Source organism: Gracilinanus agilis, chromosome 4 (genome assembly GCF_016433145.1).
Source record: "Gracilinanus agilis isolate LMUSP501 chromosome 4, AgileGrace, whole genome shotgun sequence".
Lineage (NCBI taxonomy): Eukaryota > Metazoa > Chordata > Mammalia > Didelphimorphia > Didelphidae > Gracilinanus > Gracilinanus agilis.
Genome location: NC_058133.1, coordinates 404,789,559 through 404,808,420, shown reverse-complemented (window position 1 = coordinate 404,808,420; position 18,862 = coordinate 404,789,559). Strand labels below are relative to the sequence as shown.

Genomic DNA, 18,862 nt, shown 5'->3' with positions numbered 1-18,862 from the left:
GGGGGGGGGGGGTCAAGGGACTTGCCCAGGGTCACACAGCTGGGAAATGTCTGAGGCCGGATTTGAACCTAGGACCTCCCATCTCTAGGCATAACTCTCAATCCCCTGAGCTACCCAGCTGCCCCTAAATAAGTCTTTAAAATATACATTAGGTGTTATTTCTCTCATAGAACATCTCTAATATTCCAAGTATTTTAAATTTTGTTTTCATTTTGAATAACAGAGGAAAGGTTCATATACTTAAAAGTTTTTTTTAATCATGATTAAATAAAAGTTTTCCTTTTCTTAATTTTTATTTTGGCTCATTAAAAGGTAATTATCTCTTACCTGTTCTTCCAAAAGCTCCTGCCATAATACATTAATCTCCTGCAATCTGTTCCAGCGTTCTTCAGTCCAACGGCAAACAGCAGTCCAACGCTCACCAAGTTTCTGAGAAAAATATTAAATTTTTCCTCACTGAATCTAAACTTAACAGATATACTGTTAGCGTCTCAGAAAAAGTGCATGGTTCTTATAAAAAAAAAAAAAAACCTCTCCATTGTTTTTTATCTAGTAAGCAACTAAATCCATAAGACTATTTAATTTTTTAATAATCTTATATCCTAATAGAATTTTGAAATTTTGACATTTCCAGAATTTTATTTATTGCCTAATTACCAAAATATTTACTTCTTAAATGTCTATTATTGTCCATAAGAGTTTCTTTTAAACTGACATCTTTTCTTAAATCTCTCCCTCATTTTCCACTATATCCCTCCTCTATCCAGAGAGCCATGCCTCAAATCAAAGTACAAAAGAACCAAAAAAGAAAGCAATTCAGCAAAACCAAGGAACCTAAAAATAAAATCTGAAAGTATATATAGCATTCCATATCCATAGTGTCCCCTCCCTCTGAAAAGATGGGAGAAGAAGGTACATTCTTCTGTTTTCTCAGTTGAGTAAATTGTTTTACAGTTGTATTTACTTCAGTATGTATTTACTTCAGGAATGTTTTACCATGCTTCATCATTTCTAACCACACAAAAATGGTCAAATTGTATTCATACCTCATAATTTGTTTAGACATTCCCCAATCAATGGGCATCTAATTCATTGCCCTTTTTACTACTATAATTTTTTACTACTGTTTTGTTTACTACCATAAATCGTAATTTACTAGTAAAATTTATTATTTTACTACTATAAAGAATGGTCCTATAAATATTTTAGTGTATACAATAGACTTTTCTTTTTATTTTTGACCCCTTTTGGTACAGGTTCAGGCCATATTGAAAGGTAAAACAAGACTGGTCTTGGCCTGTGTAGGGTCTGTTTCATCTTCTAACACAAACTACGTAACCATTGGGAATTTATAAATTTCTCTAGGAAATTGCATCGTCTAGCATCTGTGCATCAAAATACCTGAGACTATCTATCCTCATAGATTGGCTGTGATGATCAAATGCCTTTAAAAACCTACTAAATTTTCAACTTTAATTAGGTTTTCTCTATGTCATACAAATGAAGACATGGGTATAAAATGTGACTGTGTTTTTATTTATAGGCAACAATATAAAATTGTGCAAAAAATTGCCAGCCCTGGCTGCTAATTAAAAAATTACTCAGGATCATAAAAGCATAAAATTGAGAGCCAAAAATACAGTGACATCATCTAATCAAGGATTTCTTGATCTTTTTTGTGTCACAGATTCCACCTGCAATCTGATAAAGTCTATGAACCCCTTTTCAAAATGCTATTTTGAAAGGCAGAAAAATGAAACCTGGCATTTGAAAGAAAATTAATTATACTAAAACAATTATCCAAATTTTTAAATTTTTTACAAAAACTAAAATTCATGGACTAGAGGTTCAAAAACCTCTGCTCTAACCTGACATTTGGCAAACTAAGAATCAGAGAATGTAGCTCTCCATTCGACCTCCCCGCACCAAGGTCATAAAGCAAAGATTTTAAGTAGCAGAGTCCAAATTCAAATCTAGGTCTTCTGGCTACAAATAGAATGCTTTCCTAATATGCTCATCTATGGTGAATTCTAAATGTATTCTTGCTTTTAATTTTCAGCACTAGAAAAAAAAACTTTTGTCAAAAATTTCTCTCATTTGAAATTAGTATTCAACAAAGAATGTTTCTATTTGTTTTTATCTTCCTTCAAATAATACCATCTTCAATAATTCAACTGTCATTCATTTATATTTATTCAGTTAAGTAATAAAGAGCAATATGATTTTTCTAAAAGGGCTCCATAACAGGAAACTCACTTAACTATATTTATTGAAGAACAGGTTTTAGCTAAATAAGAAGAAAACAGGCTCTTCTACTGTCAAGTACATTGAATTAGGGCAATGAAGCATATGTTTGGCAGAGCTGCACCACTTTATGAATACACACAAAAAAAGGGTGCTAAAAGTTGAATTTATGGTATGCTAAATGTACAGAAATGAATGGATGTTTCAATCAATCAATTTCGATCAATTAATTCAATGTTTCAGAAGGGCAAACAGTTCCTGGCATAGAGCAGGTGCTTTACAAACTTTAAATATTCACTGACTGATTAACTGATATAAGTAGAAACATCCAATAATTAGACGTTTCTGAAAGTGAAATGGGCTGGCTCCTAGAGGGAGTGAAATCTGAGGTCATCAATAGATGGACATCATCGATAAGAGAATAAATCACAGGAATATATTGCAGGAGTTCCTGTTCAATTATGCATCAACTCCAGCAATATCTAACGGACAATATAATATCTACAATCTGCAATTCACCAAAACACAACCTACAAATTCACTAAAAATTATCTATAATCTTTTCAATTATGTGGAAAATGTCACATTCAAAGAATGGTTGTTGGAGCTTGTCCACAGCCCAACACAAGTAGATGTGTAAAACCATGAGTTGGTGAAGTAACAGAGGAAAAAATGAAAGAGGCTTACCTAAGATCAAAGACTGGGTCATGGACCACATGTTTTACACATTTGACTCGTACCTGCAGTTGATCTTCCAAGACAGCTGTAGCACTTTCTCCACTGTTCTCATCAACAATTACCACCATGTGAGTTAATGAATTTACTTTCACCTGCTCTGTCTCAAGATCATTTTGCAATTCCTAAGGGAAGGGAAAAAAAGACCAAGGATTATAGCCTCTCTTGCATATTTTCCCATTTAAAAAACCACTAAGTTTTCATTAGTAATTAAAAACACTTAATGGGGCAATGTATTTAAATTTCCAACCATTAACTTAACGGTTTTACTAATGGAACCAATACTCCACACATTTCTAAATTTCAGGGCAAATCAAGGCAATTTGAAAATCTAATAAATGTCATGCACATTTCCATAAAAAAGTAAACACCATTTTTCTGGGAATAACTAAAAATGAAGCACAGAAATGACCATAGAAAAAACGCTGAGGAGAGTGGAGATTTCTTCCTAACTTGCCTATTTAAATTGAGAATGGCACAATTTTTCTAGTTACCCAGATCCACAAAATTCAAATCATCCCTGATTCTTCACCTCCTATCTTCAGTAATCACCAAATTCTGTCAACTCCAAATCTAAAACATTTCTTCTATCTGTATCTTTTCTCCATATATATGGTCAATGTCTTAACTTGGGCCTTAATCGTTTCTCCTATGTCCAATACAATCTCGACACAGTTGCTGAGCTGAAAAACCTAAAATATTGATCTGAACATATTATATCTACCTTCTCAGTGCTCCTTACTGCCTCGAGGATAAAATACAAACTTTTCCCTTTAGCATTCAAAGCCCTTCAAAATCTCTATCCAAGCAAACTTTAAAGATTAATTTCATATTAATTCCCCTAACACACTAACCATTCTAGCCAGTCTATGCTACTTGCTATTCTCTCAAATATTCCATCTTCCACTCCACACCATTCTACAGGGTGTTCTCCAAGATTGAAATGTTTTCCCTCCTCAACATTTCTTTAGTCAAAAGCCTGCAAAAGTATGACCTCCTACACTAGCCATTTTCTCTTCTCTTCAGTTTATTCCTTCAAAAAATTACTTCATCTTTAAATCGTAACAATGTAGTTATCTGCATGTGTGTTGTTTTCCCATAGTGAAAATCTAAGTTCTTTAGGAACATGGGTAATTTCGTTTTTTGTCATTGTATTCCCAAGCTTAGCATAATACCTGATATGTAGGAGACTTCAGATGAATTAACTGGCATTAATTAATTGGAGAATGTAAGAAGTACTCAGTTTGATTACATAACTATATAAAATCACAGTTTAGTGAAATTACAAATGAATAAACACAGAAAAATCCAAAGTCATATACTGAAAGGGAAGGGGGACACTGGAAACAGACAGTGAAATTTCTAAGCTTAGAAACTTAGAAGCAGAATGGAAAGAGAGACAGGGCTTGGAGAGAAGCAAAGGAAATCATTTAACTTTTTTCAGGTTCGACATACTATTACCACTACCCTCCACCAAAAAAAAAAAAAAATAGAGGTAAGAAAACAAATCCTGTTATTTCTTCAATTCACAGGATGCATTTATATGAGAGAAAGGTGAAAATTCTCTACTTTAGTTTACATACCTTGAAAATATTATTAGACAAAAAAAGAGAATAGGGTATGAGAAACCATACAAGATCATAAAACATTCAAATACTTTCTACAAAGCAACATATAGAAGATAACTTAAATGTTCCTTTTTCTAAAATGGTAAAGAAAAAGGATCTAGCATATGGGAGGGGTGGTGAGGGGGTGGAAGGAGTGGATGGAGAAGCTTAATGGACAGTGGATTGAGAGGCAGACCTAAAGATAGGAGGTCCTGCTTTCAAATCTAGCCTCAGAAACTTCCAAGCTCTGTGACCCTGGCTAAGTCACTTAACCCTCAATGCCTACCCCTTATCACTCTTCTGCCTTAAGAATTAAAAATATATATATACATATATATAAGGATGGAGTTCAATGATATAGCAAGAATTAGTATAAATCAATTTTTCATACTGTGATTAGAATCTGTTACCCTAAAAACTACAATTCCTAGCACCCCATTCTCCTCACATTAGGTGCTCACGTAGGGAGGATATAAATTTGGTGTAGCTCCGCCTCTCACACTCTTCTCATCCTGACATGGCTTTGGTAGAGTGGGGCTTTTAAACAGGCAAGGAGAGCTTGGTTACATGATCTTACTTTTTTAGATAATTACCTTTTTATTCCTTTACTTCTAGTGATTATTAATAAACTTTATAAAATATAATATTTGGAGTACAGGACATTAATTTAATATAATTTAAATCCTACAATACTAATAGTGTATATATGTGATAAAATTATCTTCTCAGCATTATTACCTCTAACCATGAGCAAATTCATATTTCCTGACCTTTCCTGCAGAAGAGATGAAACATTAATCCCCAATAAAAATACTAAGGCTATGGGTTCACATCTAGTCTTAGATACTTCCTCACTGTGTGACTCTGGGCAAGCCACCTAACCCTAGCCCCTTGCCCTTCTGTCTTAAGAGGTGTTACTAAAACAGAAAGTTGAAAAAAAAAATACTAAGGCTACAACTGAGTAACATTCTCATCTTCCTCACAGTCCCTTCCTTCCTCTGCATATACAAGAAAAGACTAAGAAAGAGAGGGGAGAGAATTTTCCTGAAACCTACCCTGAGTTTCTAAATAAAGAGAGAATACTTTACAGATCTCTCCCTTTCTGCACTTAGAATAGAACAAGTCAGTAAATTTTTAGAAGGCTAAATGTTGCTTCTTGTATTTGACATGGTCCAGAAAAAAATATTAGAAAGATTTACTTTGTGTTCTTCCAACTGCTTCTTTAAAGACTGTAAATCATCATCCAAGGGGCAAGTTTCCATCTTCTGAATGCGCTCTTCTGTAAGAGTCAGCCAATCAGAGAGTTGCTGCAACTGCTTCTTCTGTAACTCCATGAGTACATCATGTAGCCTGCCCACAGAAGAACAGAACACAGATTGACTCCCACTGATTTTTTCATTGTCAGGAGAAAAGCAAAATCCAGGCATCACAAGAAGACAGAAAAACACAACCAGTTTTAACCACTCAAAGCAGCTTGAGGATTAAACCTTTGTTCTCTCAAAGGCTGAAGTCAATGAAACACAGGCAAAGAACTAAAATGACCACCACCCTCAATTCATAAGAGCATCATTGTTTCATGAATCAGGAATTCCTGTTTATTAAATAGGTGGAAACTGCTATGAAAGCAGTTTGTCCCTTAATGCACAATACATGGGATGAAATGAAATAAACCCCCCCCAAAAAATGCTTCAGAACAATTTTTTTTATAATTTGACAATAAAATATGGAAATGCTTTCATACATTGCACAATTTTGGTAGATATCAGTAATCACTTTTATGCCAAATTAGTTTTTCTATTACATATTTTAACTCAGATTTTGATAATGAGTTAGAAAAAAAAATGAAGACCCAAAGAAATTTAATTGCAATTTTTCAATGGATAATATTTAATGAATTTTAGTAATAGATTAATTTTTAAATCATCATATTTTTTACATGCCACATACACTATATTACTCAGGTTGGTCTAAGGAACAAAATCAAAGGTGTCCTGGCTGTTACTTACCGAGACTGCCTATCCATACTTTCAACTCTGAGAGCTTCCCACCGAGAGTTCAGTAATGTCATTTGTTCCTGAATCTCAAATTCTTCTTCGTCTGTTAAGGTGCCTTGTGTAATCAGTTGGTTTCCAGCCTGCAAGACACTACCAACACTGCTCTGGTGTGCAGTCAACTCCATCATAAATTCCTGCAAAGATACAATATTACTATGCCTTGTGGGCTGCTCTTTCTAAAGAATTTTAATAAATGCAGTAGACTTTATCCTGTTTATTTCTAAATATTAAGTCTCAGAGTGAATATTAAAACATTCCTTTAGAAAAAAAGTATAAATGGACTTTTTTCACTAGTAATGTTAAAGAAAATTAATAAATCAAGAAAGAGGTGATGAGGTTAAATGTTGTGCTTTGAGATACATTGCTTCAAAAAGGTAAAGTAAATAAATGAACCCAGCTTTTGTAAGTAAAGTCGATGAGTCCACCACAAGTTCTAAGAAATTAATTCAAAGTATGAGAAGTAATACATGAAAATGGGACAGTTTTCAATTATTTTCACATCTGAAGGACAACCAATGAAATCAACTGTCAAAAGTCTACTAAACAAAAAACTATGAAATTATTAAAAAACATATTATATGCATAATATATTTTAATATACAGCATAAACTTATAAATAAACTATTACAATATAGACTAGAAACTCTTTAGGGGCAGAATTCTTTTACTTTTACCTTTGATTCCCCAGCTCTCATCTAAAGTGCTCTAGACACAATGGAAGCTTAATAAATATATTAATTATTTAAACTTTCACCTTCATTCAGTGTTTATTTTCATTTATTTATTTATTTTGATTTGTTTTTGTTTATATGTATTTATATGTACATATTTTTATTTATATATTATTTTATATTATATATATTATTTATATTATTTATTTATAAATATCATTTATTTATTAAGCAGATTTCTATCTCAAAAAAATTGTTAGCTGAGTGACAATAAAATTTAAGAAAAAGCTAAACATGGTAGCACCTAGAGCTTCAACAAAAAGGAAACTGAACAAAGAACATAAAACAATGATTTGGGGCTTCCTTCTTTTAAGGGAAGAGAAGGCAGGGAGATAGATAGCACAATGAATGGAGCACCAGGGCTGAAGTAGGAAGGACCTGAATTCAATCTAATCTCAAGTACTTCCTAGCTGTGTGTGACCCTGGGCATGTCACATAATGCTCCACCCCACACCAATGCCTCACTTTGCCCTTCTATCTTAGAGTTACTAGTGAGACAAAAAGTAAGGGTTTGAATAAAAAAAAAAAAAAAAGACCAAGAAATCTGTCTTGACTTTCAAACACTCCTACTACAAACTATACAATTTATAAGAAGATTAAAATTCTAAAGCTAATTCCACTCCTCAGTTAATCATGTGCCTAGAATTTCATAACAAAGTACAATTTAAATATCACAAGCCTGAAAATATGCCATGACCTTTCCAAAGAGCATAATTTAGGAAAGAAAACAAACACTACTGTAAAGCCTCTATAATAAAGCAATAAACAATGTGCTTGATGATTGCTCATAGGAAAATGCAGAGATTTACTTCATGCGTAGCAAACTGTTCTTTGACTTCCTCGACATCATCAGAAATGTCATCTTGGTCTTGAAAGGTGTCTTCAGCTGAAAGTAGCCATGTCAGAACTTCTTCCAGAGCCACTTGGTAACCATCCAGGTCCATGTCCATTTCTGTGACTGTACTGGGGGTCTCAGCTCTAGAACCTTCATGTTCTTCTTCTTCTGGTGCTGCAGTCTATAAACATGAAGTAGGAGGAAATGGCATTTTTGCAGTGAATAGAAGAAGCTTCCTGTCACTAAAGATTAACCCCTTCAATCAAACAAACAGCATTTATGAAACACCAAATATATGTGAAATCCCATAGTCTCTTCTGATCTAGATGGGGAGAAACAATTAAGGGGTTATATGCTACAGAATACAGAGTAACTAGGGGGTGCAACGGACAAAGTGCTAGATCTGGTCAGAAAGGTTCATTTTCCTGAATACAAATCTGGATTGAAAAACTAGTTCAGTGACCCTGTGCAAATCACTTGACCCTGTTTGCCTCAGTTTCCCCATCTGTAAAATGACCTAGAGAAGGAAATGGCAAACCATTCCAATATTTTTGCCAAGAAAACCCCAAATGGGATCACAAGGTGTTGGACATGATTGAAACTACTCAATAACAACTGCGCTACAAAATATAGATGCCACTGGAATACAAGGAAGCAAGGAGACTAGTAAAGATGAGAATGGCCAAAAAATTTTTCATAAAAGAGGTAAAACTAAAACCATATCTTGAAGGAAATTTAGGAACTAGAGAATCAGAGATGTACAAAGAGAATATTCTGAGGGAACAAGTGACAGAACTAAAAGAGATTGAAAACAAAAAATGAGGCATAGAGTTTTGGACATAGTTAATGTGAGAATTTGTTTCAGATAAGCATATTTATTATATTTGGTTATACAGTTGTAACTAATCATATATACTATATTACTGTTATGTTATATATTAATGTTACATATATTTTTAATGGTAACAGCCCACCCCCAAAAAAGAATGAATTATACTTGGTGGTTGTTTTGTGGAAATTAAAATTAGATGGTTCAGACCATAATGCTTTAAACTCTCCACTTGCTTAAAGACTGTTGGAATCTGGACCAAAATATTGAATGCCCTGAAAACTAGGCAAAGACCTAGAGACAAGAGGTCCTGGGCTCAAATCTGGCCTCAGACACTTCTTAAATGTGTGACCTTAAGCAAGTCACTTATTCCTCATTGCCTAGTCCTTACTACCCTTCTGCTTTGAACCAATACATAGTACTCACTCTAAGACAGAAGGTAAAAAGAGAGGGAGGAAGAGAAGAGGAGAGGAGAGAGGAGGGGAAGGAAGGGGAGGAGAGAAAACCAGGCAAAGAAACAAACATCAGATATTAGGCCACAGAGAATCTTTAGAAGTTCATAAACAACGGAATGACATAATTCAAATTATATTCTTAACAGATTATTCTGGATGTAGGAATAACAAAAGAAAAGTGAGAATAGAATCAAAGAGAGAAAAAGAAGACCTTCACCATTAACCAGCAGCAAAGTGATGAGGGGCTCAATTAAGCTAATGAAGTAAGATTAGAGAATCTCTCTCTCTCTCTCTCTCTCTCTCTCTCTCTCTCTCTCTCTCTCTCTCTCTCTCTCTCTCTCTCTCTCTCCTACATGAGAAATGTTTTTGAAAGAAAATTAAAGTCAATATAAAAAAGAGGAAGGACAGTGATTAATCAAAGATGACTCTAAGGATTCATGCTTCTGTAACTACTAAAAGGACAATGCTGCTACAGAGACTGGAAAGCTATTTCAAATAAAAGAGGGAAATGAGGACATCCATTTTACATGACTTCATTTTAAAGAGGATGAAACTAAAGTCCAGAGATAGTAAGTAATTTGTTAAAGGTCACTTATAAAGCAGTTCAGGGGGGCAGTGGATAAGGGTATTGGGCTTGTAGTTGGAAAGATTTGAATTCAAATTCGGCCTCAAATATTTACTGGCCATGTGATCTTGGGAAGAGTCATTTTACCTATTTCCCCAAATTTCCACAACTGTAAAATGGAGGTCAATAATAGCACCTACTTCACAGAGTTTTTGTGAGAATTAAATGAGGTAATATTTGTAAAACAATGACTGGCATGGTGCAGACACTATATAAATGTTTATATCCTTATTTCCTTAGTGACAAAGACATGTTTGTTTTAAGGTCAAAAAGCCACACAGAAATATTAGCCAAGGAAAGTGATGTTATCCTAGACTAAAATAAGGAAAGGAATGTACAGAAGTGGGGGAAGTGGCAATCCTGTTGTATTCTTCCCTGATCAATGCAGAATTATTTAGTTTAAGGTACTATAATGTAGGAAAGAAATAGATGGGCTCAAGTATAGCCCCCCTTTTGAACATTATTATTATTATACTAGCATGAAGCCTACCGTCCTCTTCCAGGCTTCTCTTTTTCTGACAAGGATCCCACTAACCATCTTGTCACCCAAGTGTATCATTCAAAATTGCTAACTCTCACTCACCTCAAATGTCAAATTTGGTTTCTATCATTGAAAAAATATCTGGCATTAGACACCTCGGTACTCACATGGCCACCAACCAAATTCAGACCCTGAATGACCCTTGCCTAGACAATTAATTGATCTTTTTTTTTCCTTTTACCTCTATTNACTACTACTACTACTACTACTACTACTACTACTACTACTACTACTACTACTACTACTACTACTACCACCACCACTACCACCACCACTACTACTCCAACAGTTTACTCAGAGGGAATTGTTCAGTTGGCTAGTATTTTCAAATGAGTTCAATAAAATATTCACAATTTTTCAGTTGCCCTCCCCTATTTTTCCTAAGAAATTCAAATTCTTGGCATGTTACAGAGCTTCCCAATTTTTCTCTATAGTGACAGAGGGACATTTTAGAGATGCAAGAGTACAAATGATGTATTATTAATATACTTAATAATTTATCTCAAGTCACATAAGAGAAGAAGCAAGGCTCAAACTCTTGATTCCCAGCCCAGTACGATTTTCACTGTCCTATGTTGTCTCCATTCCATCTGGCTCCTCAGATTTTGGTCTCTTTTTAAATAAAGCAGCTTCCTTGCATGATCTGCCAAAAAGACTAGTGTGTATTGTCTGAAGTGATGCTCACTTTCAGGTATTGACTTTCCTTTTACCATTGAGCTTTTAAATAGAGTCCTGTGATCTGATTCTTTCCCTTTAATTTTCATTTGAACAAAGGAATCTAGGAGTAGGGAAAATACAGGAACCAGTCAGGTGCTCACTTTGGGAGTATTGCACTTTGATAATATCAGAGGTTTTTCTTTTTCACTCTAGCCATACACCAGGGTTATTTGGGTTCTTAGTCCAGCAAGGCACAAGTTTACAGATGCCAGTTAAAAAATGAGGCAAAATATTCAAACAACATAAAATGCTTTCATCTTGCTTAGTATTACAACTTTTATTTATGTGGCAAAGACTCATTCTCTCATCTTGATTCACTTTTACTCTTCCTTCCCTAGCCAAATAATGATTTTCTCTCCAATCTTGCAAGGACTTTTAAAAACAAAAGTTATTTTGAAAGATTTGAAATCTCTTTCCCTTCATTTGGAAGAAATAAATCGTATTACTTTTACTCCACCCCTCCCCATTTCATTCATTTATTTTCAGTTATTTTAAAATAAAAACAAATAGAATTTATCAAGAATTTTTCCTTTCTTATTTCACTGTGAGTTTATCCAAATAGAATTAGTTCTATTTTTTGATTGACCAGTTCCTTAACTTAGTATCTTAGTTGGAAAGATTTTTTTAGAAAATGCCTAGTCTAACCACTGTAGAAATTTTGGCAGGTGGTCATCCAGTCTTTTCTTGAATAATTTCTATTTTGAGTTCTCACAAAGGAGCCTCTTTAATTCGTTAAATAATTTCATTTATAGGAAACTTTTTCCCTATGGTAAACTGAAGTCTTCTTCTCTATAACCTTTTCTTTTGCAGTCCCCTTTCCCCTGTTGGATTGAGAAATGTGTTTCCCTTTGCAACATGACACTCTTTCAAATACTTAAAGATAGATGATCATATTCCTCTAACTTTTCTTTCCAAGTTAATCCTTGAGAATATAGTATGTCTTCTTTTATTGACATAATTTTCAGACCTTTCATGATCTTGTTGACTCTTTTTTCTACACACTATTATACTTTGCCAAAGACCTTCTTATGATGTGTTTCCAAATCATTGTATGATGTTGGCTTAAGGTTATCTTGCAGTTACTTAATGTCCCTCATTTGTGAGTTAAAAAAAATAACTTTTTTGGAGTTATTTCTTCTCAACACTTGTTTTTTCCAGTTGATTTATAAAAATCTACATATAGCAACCTTTTTTTGTGAATAATTTATGACAGATTAGTTTTAGCCAATTCTACTTTATTAAAATCTTTAAAATTCTGAGTTTGCTAATATACAATATTGCCTATTAACTTCAAATTTGTTTTACTTGCTAATTTGATTTTTATGATTTTTCCTGTTGTCTTTAGAGACTTGGATATCAGTGTTAAACTAGAATGGCTAAGTATGAGTCCTGTAGTATGCTATTGAGTTCTCTGGGACATCAGCCAATTAATTAATACTCTTTGGGGTTTGGCTCAAAAGCCTGTCATGAATCCTTTTCATTATACTATTTTTGAGTTCTATTTCTCTATGGTGTTTATAAGGATCGTATGAGCCTGTTTTTTTCAAATATCTTGGCTGTATTAAGCTATCTGCTGTATTGCACTGATATCTCTCCTTCTGGGAACGCTTGACAGATATGTAGCTGAGGTCCATATTGACTTTTAACTGCTTTTAGTGAACCCATCCTGGCTTTTGAAGATCACCATTTTCTGGTTGGAGTTTTCACAAACTATTCTTTCCCCCAAAAATCTAGTCTCTAGTTTTATCATAAGATAACTAGGATTTAGAGGCATAGAGAAGCTGAGAAGTCATCTAGTACCACACCTGGCACAGTAAATAGAGTGCTGTAACTGGAGTCAGGAAGACTTTACTTCCTGAGTTTAAATCTGGTCTCTAGTGCTAACTAGCTGAATGTCCCTGCTCAAGTCACTTAATCCTGTTTGCTTCAGTTTCTTCATTTGTAAAATGATTTGTAGAAGGAGATGACAAACCTTTAACCCCAAATGAAGTCATGAAGAGACAGAAATGTTTGAGAAATGACTAAACAACCACCACCTTCTCATTTTATAGATGAGGAAACTGAATCCCAGAGAAGGGATTAACTGGATTAAGATAACAAATCTAGTTAATGGCAGAACCAGAACTCCTGAATCCAAGTTTTGTGCACCTATCTACTCCTTATCAGAGTGCTCATCATAGATTTTTATTGTTCACTTGCTTGCTTTCTCCACATTTTGTTTGATTTTGGGTGAGATTAAATTTCAGTTAATTTTAGAATTTGGCTTTTTTGTTATTCTCCAAAAAGTAGGGCAGCTAGGGGCTCAATGGATAGAGAGGCAGACCTAAAGGCAGGAGTTCCTGTGTTCAAATCTGGAGTCAGATCCTTTCTAGCTATGTGACCCTGTAGGAAAGTCACTTAAAACCCACTTTCTAGCCCTAACTGCTCCTCTGCCTTATAATCAATACACAGAACCAATACATAGGATGGATTTTGAGGTGAAAAGTAAAGGTTTTTTAAAAAAAGCAAAAGAGCCTATCTTACTTTTTAATGGCATACTTTGCTTGATTTTATTTTTAATTCTATTATTTTGGAGAAAGACTAGAAGGACAGCAGGAAAGGAGTCAAATATTGAAATCTAAGTATGGTGTTATCAAAAGACCTTGGAGTCTTTCAAAATAGTTCTGAAAAGAAAAACATATGATCGATCATGTAGTTTAATGAGGATGTGATTAGGGTTTTGATGTTAAAAGATCACTCTATTGCAAATATGAATAACATGGAAATAGGTTTTGAACAATGATACATGTATAACCCAGTAGAACTGCTTGTCAGCTCTTGGAGTGGGGAGGGAAGAGAGGTGGGAAAAATCATGAATCATGTAACCATGGAAAATATTCTAGATAAAGAAAATCAGTTTTGGAAGCTGATACATGTCATTATTAAAGAAAAGGGAAAGGGAAAGAGAAAGGAAAGTGAAAGAAAGGAAAGGGGAGGGGAGTGGAGGGGAAGGAAGGGAAGTTACTAGGCATGTGAATAATAATGTAATGATAATAATAATAATGATAATAATAATAATAATAATAATGAGGAGGAGGAGGAAGAGGAGGAGGATGTGATGGTGATGATGAAATAGCATTTACAATGTGCCAGGCACTGTGCTAAGTGCTTGAGAAATATTATCTCTTTTGAGCCTCACAATAACTTTGAGAGGTAAGTTCTTTTATTATCTCTATTTTACATTTGAGGAAATGGAGGCAGAAATTAAGTGATTTGTCCAGGGTCACACATTGGTAGAAATGTCTGAAATCACATTTGAATTGAACTCTTCCTTTGTTCAGGGCTACCTCAACTGGAGACGATCTGTCACTTGACAACTCCAAGATTCAAAATTCTCGTTAAGTATAAGGAGAAGGGTTAGATTACACTGACCTTTGAATCATCTTCCAGACCTATGATTTCTCATCTACTTACTTGTACAGAAAATTCTTCTTCACATTCTTTCTTATATCTCCTTGGAAGAGTTTCAACTTCCCGAATGTCTTCCATGGTGACTTGCTGAGGAAGCACCTCAAACAAAGATGTTAAATACATAATTATGGATTTCTTGTCTGGAAGCGGAACCGCAACATCTATAAATAGAAGAAAATAAGAAATAACTTAGACTTCTCGTGTAAAATATGTGGATGGAACATATTGGAGTAATCACTCAGAGTTACAAATAGTAATCCTGCTTGCACATGAGCAGAACCTAGCCAATAGCATATGAAGTTAATAAATGATTTTTTTGAAATATTATCACTCACTAAATTATTGATCTGTATGATATGATCAGAAACATAAAAATATTTATTTTTATTTATTTTTCACCCAGAAGTTTTGCAGAAAGTTCTGTAATCCTATCTCATATTCATGTGTGCAGATAATGTGGTCTGATTCTCAGTAGCCAAAAGTAGCTACTGAATGTTGGCTTTTTTAGCAAAACATTTTGGTGATAGTAAACAAAGTTAAATATTTTCCCCCATATATATCATATAGTCCCAAAAAGTAGTGCTATGGAATTTCAAAAAAATTAACATTTTTACATTTTAATTTTAAATTTGTTTGTTATATGTTATTTATACATGGTACATTATATACACAAACACTTCAATTTTTCAGCTGGAGAGAAATAAATAGTGAATAACATTTTCATATATGATAAACTAAAAATATCAATACTATAAAGCATTTATTGTTTGAAACCTAAGTGTTACTTAGGTAAATAATGGGAATATTTGAAAAATATTTTAAGTAAAAATCTCAGTGGAAACCTATGGTCTTAACATTTTAAATTAAACAAATAAAACTCACATTAAATTATATGGAGAGAGCTATTTAATTGTCACATTTTCCCAAAGGTAAGGCTATCCCCCAGGAGGAAAATAATTACAAATAAAAAATAAATGACCCAATACCACAATAGATACTTCAACGTTTTTAATGGTGTCATTAGCTAAGAAAAAATATTTTAGGCCATTCCTTTTCAAATTCAAGGCCCAGAAGTATGTTTACTGTGAAAGTGAAGTAAAAAAATTTAATATACTTAAATATATGATGCTTCTCAAAGAAACAACAATTGTGCTCACTTTCCCGAATTGCAAAATGAATTCAAATGTTTAAAAATTAGAAAGGAAAATAATGTATAGTACCTTCAGGATCTAACAGCTTTTCAATTCCCAGATGGTTTTGAGCCTTGTTAAAAGCATGTTCCAGTCTCTCAATTGGGGACATTTTAGTAATTCTATCCCAGTTAAAGAGATCAGGTCTGAAAACACAAGATAAAAAAGTCAACACAGAAAACAATGGAATTATTATTATATTTAAATCAAAGCTGAATTTGGTCTTGTGATTTTAAAAAGTAATAATTTGCCTTCTATATCTCTATTGCCCATAATTATTATTATTATATATTTCAAATCTCAAATGAAATATACATATATAAACCAATATTTGAAAATAATTCTTAAAAAGAAATGTCAAAAAAATTTGTTTACTCAAAATTTATTGAGTATCTACCCCCTAAAGGAAAACGTTTGGTCACATCCCTATTGAGTGAATTGTCATTTTGCTTAGCTGCCCAATTATGAGCCTTCATTTTGGCTAATGGGCTAATTTTCTGCAATAAAAAACGGTTGCTCCTTCTAACTTCTGTTCACTGTGCCAGTAATTCACTCTGTAAACCATGTTCAAAACCTTAGAGCCAATTTTGACTCTTTTACATCATCTCTTATATCCACATCATCTCTCATATCTAATCAGTAGCCAGTCTCTGTGGAATGAACTTCTATGGCTATCTATCCTTTTCTCTCTATTGCCACTACCACAGCATTCAAAACGATTCCCACTACCATCCACTGGACTATTGTAATAACATATTAACATGTCTTTCCAGGTCCATTCTCCACCTCAAAATAATCCATCATACTGTGGTCAGGCTAAATTTCTTCCTGCATCTGTCTGGCCATATCATTCTTCAGATCAACTCCTTTGGTTGGTTTTACTGCCTACCAAGTAAAGTTCAAATTTCTCTGCCTAACATTCAAAACTTTCCAAAACTTAGCCCTAGGTTATCTTTCCATTTTCATCTCTCTTACTCAAACTTCTAGCTAACCATCCCTCATAAAGGGCACCATATTTCTCACAGCTATGCTTTTCATCATCCTGTGCCCTACACCTGGAATAGTCTTCCTTTAACAAAACACTCCCCACTTGCTCGATCACTACTCACATTTTTAAAATCAACTCAAAATAGCACCCTCCTCCAAAAAAGCATCTTTGAGTTGCTAACAAGCAATGACTGTTCCAGTACAGCTGCTAACAATGCACTTTTCTTCAAAGTCTTATGCATTTAGTTTCTTCTCTTGGTTATTTGTGGACATGACATATCATCTCCTTCTTCTAAGCCATGACTTTTATTGAAGTTTTTATTGAAGATCTTTCCTAAACTTCCATCTCACCCAACATCTAAGATAGTCCACTATAAATATAGGTGAATTGATTTTATAAGATCAAGCAGCTAATTAGCATGAGTAAATAAGTATAAGTATCTAAAAAATGAGAAGCAGGAGTCTCCTTCCGTGTATACAAAACTCATTTCTTGTCTAGAAAAAACTGGTCATACCATTAGTAAATATGGCTTTAATGTCCATTTTTCTTCTACATACAAGGATGTATGCTAAACATATCTTGAAATTTCTTCCTAAGTAGTATCTGCAAATCTATAAATAGCTGACTATAAGATAATTATTGCTAAACAAACCAGCAGTAAGGTTAGGAGGAGAAAGCAAAGAAAAGAAATAGCAATTGCGGGACTTGAAATAGATGTAGTAGGAATGAAGAAATCTGGGAATCACTGCAGACATTTTTTTTCTTTTATTGTCTTTTTCAATTACATAGAGAAACAATTTTTACAATTGTTTTCTGACATTTTGCAATTCAGATTTTCTCCCTCCCTCCTCTGCTACCTAAAGCAAGAAATGGTCTGTTATAAATTATACCAGTGGTTTCATGCAATACATTTTTCCATATTCTCCATGTGAGGATGTTGTTTTTGATGCCAATATGAAGTAGAATAACTTATTAGCTACCACTGACTTTGAGTTTTGCCCCATAAATGAAACAGGCATCATTATTCTTGTAGTGAATCTTAAATTTAAATAGATACTATTTTAAGTCTTAAATGTTAGATGTAGGTGCTAGTTAAGAAGATATCACAAAGTTAAGGCCTCTCTTTATTTTCAAATTCTTACCATGAAGCCTTCCCATCAACATCAATGCACACAACAGACTTTGTTAAGGAAAACATCAAGTATTTTATCATAATTTTTTTTATATTTTTGTTTTCTTTATGGTCACTAGTGTCACAAGATAACTAGCACATTTTATTATCTCTTTAAGCCCATTGTACATTACAATTTAATTTTCATTTTTTGCTATCAAGCAAAAATAGGTCAGTTAGAAAAAATGATTAAAATCACTATTCTTCCTAGAAAGTCAATTAAATTTGCTATAGCTAAATACATATAATATGTTATAACTAAGTAACATAGACAAGATAGCTCAAAGTTATAATATTTGAACAGTCTATTGTCTTTATTTAACTGATAAAAACTTTTTCCCACCAATAAATAAATATGAGGCACAATGTATAATTTATACTCAGACCTGATGGATATACAGGTATATGTATTTTAGTATACATATACACACAAACAATAATTCATTTTTACTCTCATTATATAAACATCACAACTTTGAAACCACTGATTATTTCAACTAAATTGAAATTTATTGTAATTATAAAAACAATTGTAATAAAAAATTGGTGACTTTCAAAATACTTGAAATATACATTGAAAACTACTTAGTATATTAGGAGGAAATAGATACTTGGGCACTATTATATATTTGAAAACAAATATCTAAGCCTAAATGCTACATGATTTCTGTGAATTTAAAAAAAAAAAAA

General features: G+C 33.5%; 1 protein-coding gene across 1 annotated transcript in view; it reads right to left on the bottom strand.

Annotated features, from left to right (window-relative positions):
• Positions 1-18,862, bottom strand: part of UTRN (utrophin) — a 674,836-nt gene that overhangs the window by 474,730 nt on the left and 181,244 nt on the right. Inside the window, exons 8-14 of the mRNA XM_044675452.1 lie at positions 16,044-16,159; positions 14,827-14,984; positions 8,181-8,387; positions 6,593-6,774; positions 5,786-5,936; positions 2,985-3,104; positions 328-429 (exon numbers count right to left, since the gene is read on the bottom strand). Of these exons, the coding sequence (XP_044531387.1) occupies positions 328-429; positions 2,985-3,104; positions 5,786-5,936; positions 6,593-6,774; positions 8,181-8,387; positions 14,827-14,984; positions 16,044-16,159 (1,036 nt within the window). The remainder of the gene's footprint in view (positions 1-327; positions 430-2,984; positions 3,105-5,785; positions 5,937-6,592; positions 6,775-8,180; positions 8,388-14,826; positions 14,985-16,043; positions 16,160-18,862) is intronic.